This window comes from Penaeus monodon, chromosome 29 (assembly GCF_015228065.2).
Source record: "Penaeus monodon isolate SGIC_2016 chromosome 29, NSTDA_Pmon_1, whole genome shotgun sequence".
Lineage (NCBI taxonomy): Eukaryota > Metazoa > Arthropoda > Malacostraca > Decapoda > Penaeidae > Penaeus > Penaeus monodon.
In genome coordinates, this window is record NC_051414.1 from 34,174,715 (window position 1) to 34,176,154 (window position 1,440).

The 1,440-nt window shown below is 33.7% G+C and overlaps 1 protein-coding gene across 1 annotated transcript in view; it reads right to left on the reverse strand.

Moving 5' to 3' along the window:
* Positions 1 to 26: 26 nt before the first annotated feature.
* Positions 27 to 1,440, reverse strand: part of LOC119592199 (tRNA (uracil(54)-C(5))-methyltransferase homolog) — a gene marked incomplete at its 3' end in the record, with an annotated part of 3,767 nt that continues 2,353 nt past the window's right edge. Inside the window, 4 exon segments of the mRNA XM_037941032.1 lie at positions 27 to 173; positions 287 to 373; positions 515 to 665; positions 1,132 to 1,221. Coding sequence (XP_037796960.1) covers positions 27 to 173; positions 287 to 373; positions 515 to 665; positions 1,132 to 1,202 — 456 coding nt within the window.

The window sequence follows — 1,440 nt, forward strand, 5'->3', positions numbered from 1 at the left end:
GAAAGCAAGAACAGATAGAACCTTACCGATGGACGAACTGATTCTAAAGGGCAAGGAAGTCCCTGAAATGTCTTCTGTAAAGGAGCTCGAACATCAGTCAAACGCCTGTTCAGGACTTTTAGGGCTTGCCTCATTTCCTGGGCCTTTATATTTAATTGTTTGTGATATGGTATCTGGAAAGAAAGAAAGAAAGAAAAAGAATAAGGGTACAAGCCTGAGTAACTTCACAACACAAGGGATATAAAGGATATGTTTGAATACAAAGCAAAACAGACCAAAATTATACCTGGTACAGAGGAGTGACAACTTGAGCCAATTTTTCATGCTGGTTCGTCTCGGTAATCGGTGCAGTTAATGGTCCCGTTACACTAAGCTGAAGAATGAACCAAATACATTTCAATAAATAAAAATACAATAAGTATAATTATAGATTACAATTTTACATCTTGTATGTTGACATGCATAATGAAACAAACCTTCTTCAATCTCTTATAAAGCTGTAGATTAGAATTACCTGTTTCAATGAGGTAGTTTTACTTTTTGCTTTAGGAGGAGGTGGCCTTTCAGTTTGATTTGTAGTTTGCTTTGCTAATGCCTGTAATGTTTCTTCTGACAGTGGAAGGGCAACTTCATGCTTTGAAGCTTCTTTTCTTACTCTTGCAATGCTGAAAAGAATTAAATATTATTTATTCTACCTGTATCAAAATCTGACTGCACAAATTAAAAACATTCAGTAATAGAAATAGCATAACTACATGCAAAAAAAAATTTAACAAACAACTGAATGGCTTAATTTATAATATGCTCCTAAATTGATTGTTTATGCAGAGGGTGTATAACTTGTCTGCATTGTTCTCCAAAGACTATGCTTAAATGAAGAGATTCTTTATGACCACTCCATAAGGAACACATATTAATTAATATAAATGTAAACAGAGGCTGCAATTAGTGGTCTACTTTGAGCAACAAAAACACAAGTAAAAGAATAAATGAATAAAAACAACTCCCAGTTCCACAAATCAACATTATAAAAAATATAAGCCTGAAATAAATTACATAATCTAAGATACACTGTAAATCATTTACCACAAAGAAGAATAACATGTAATTTTTAAACCAAAGAGCACTTGCCTTGCTGGCTGCCTCCGAAGTCCTCGGGTGAAAGACAGAATTGGAAGGAATCGGGTGGTCAAGAAACTCATTTCTCACTGGTTCCTCTTGCTATTCATAAAAGAAGAAAGATCTTATGACGTCTGAAGCCCATGGATTTTGATATATATCTGGGGAAATAAAATCTGTTTTATTATCTATTATTATATCTGATGACTATCAGAAAACAAAAGAGTACTGGTAATTGCAGCTCAGTTAACTTAAGAAATCATTGAAATCCATCTTAGAAAATCCAAATAATTAATGCAGATGTAACAAACATGGGATAGC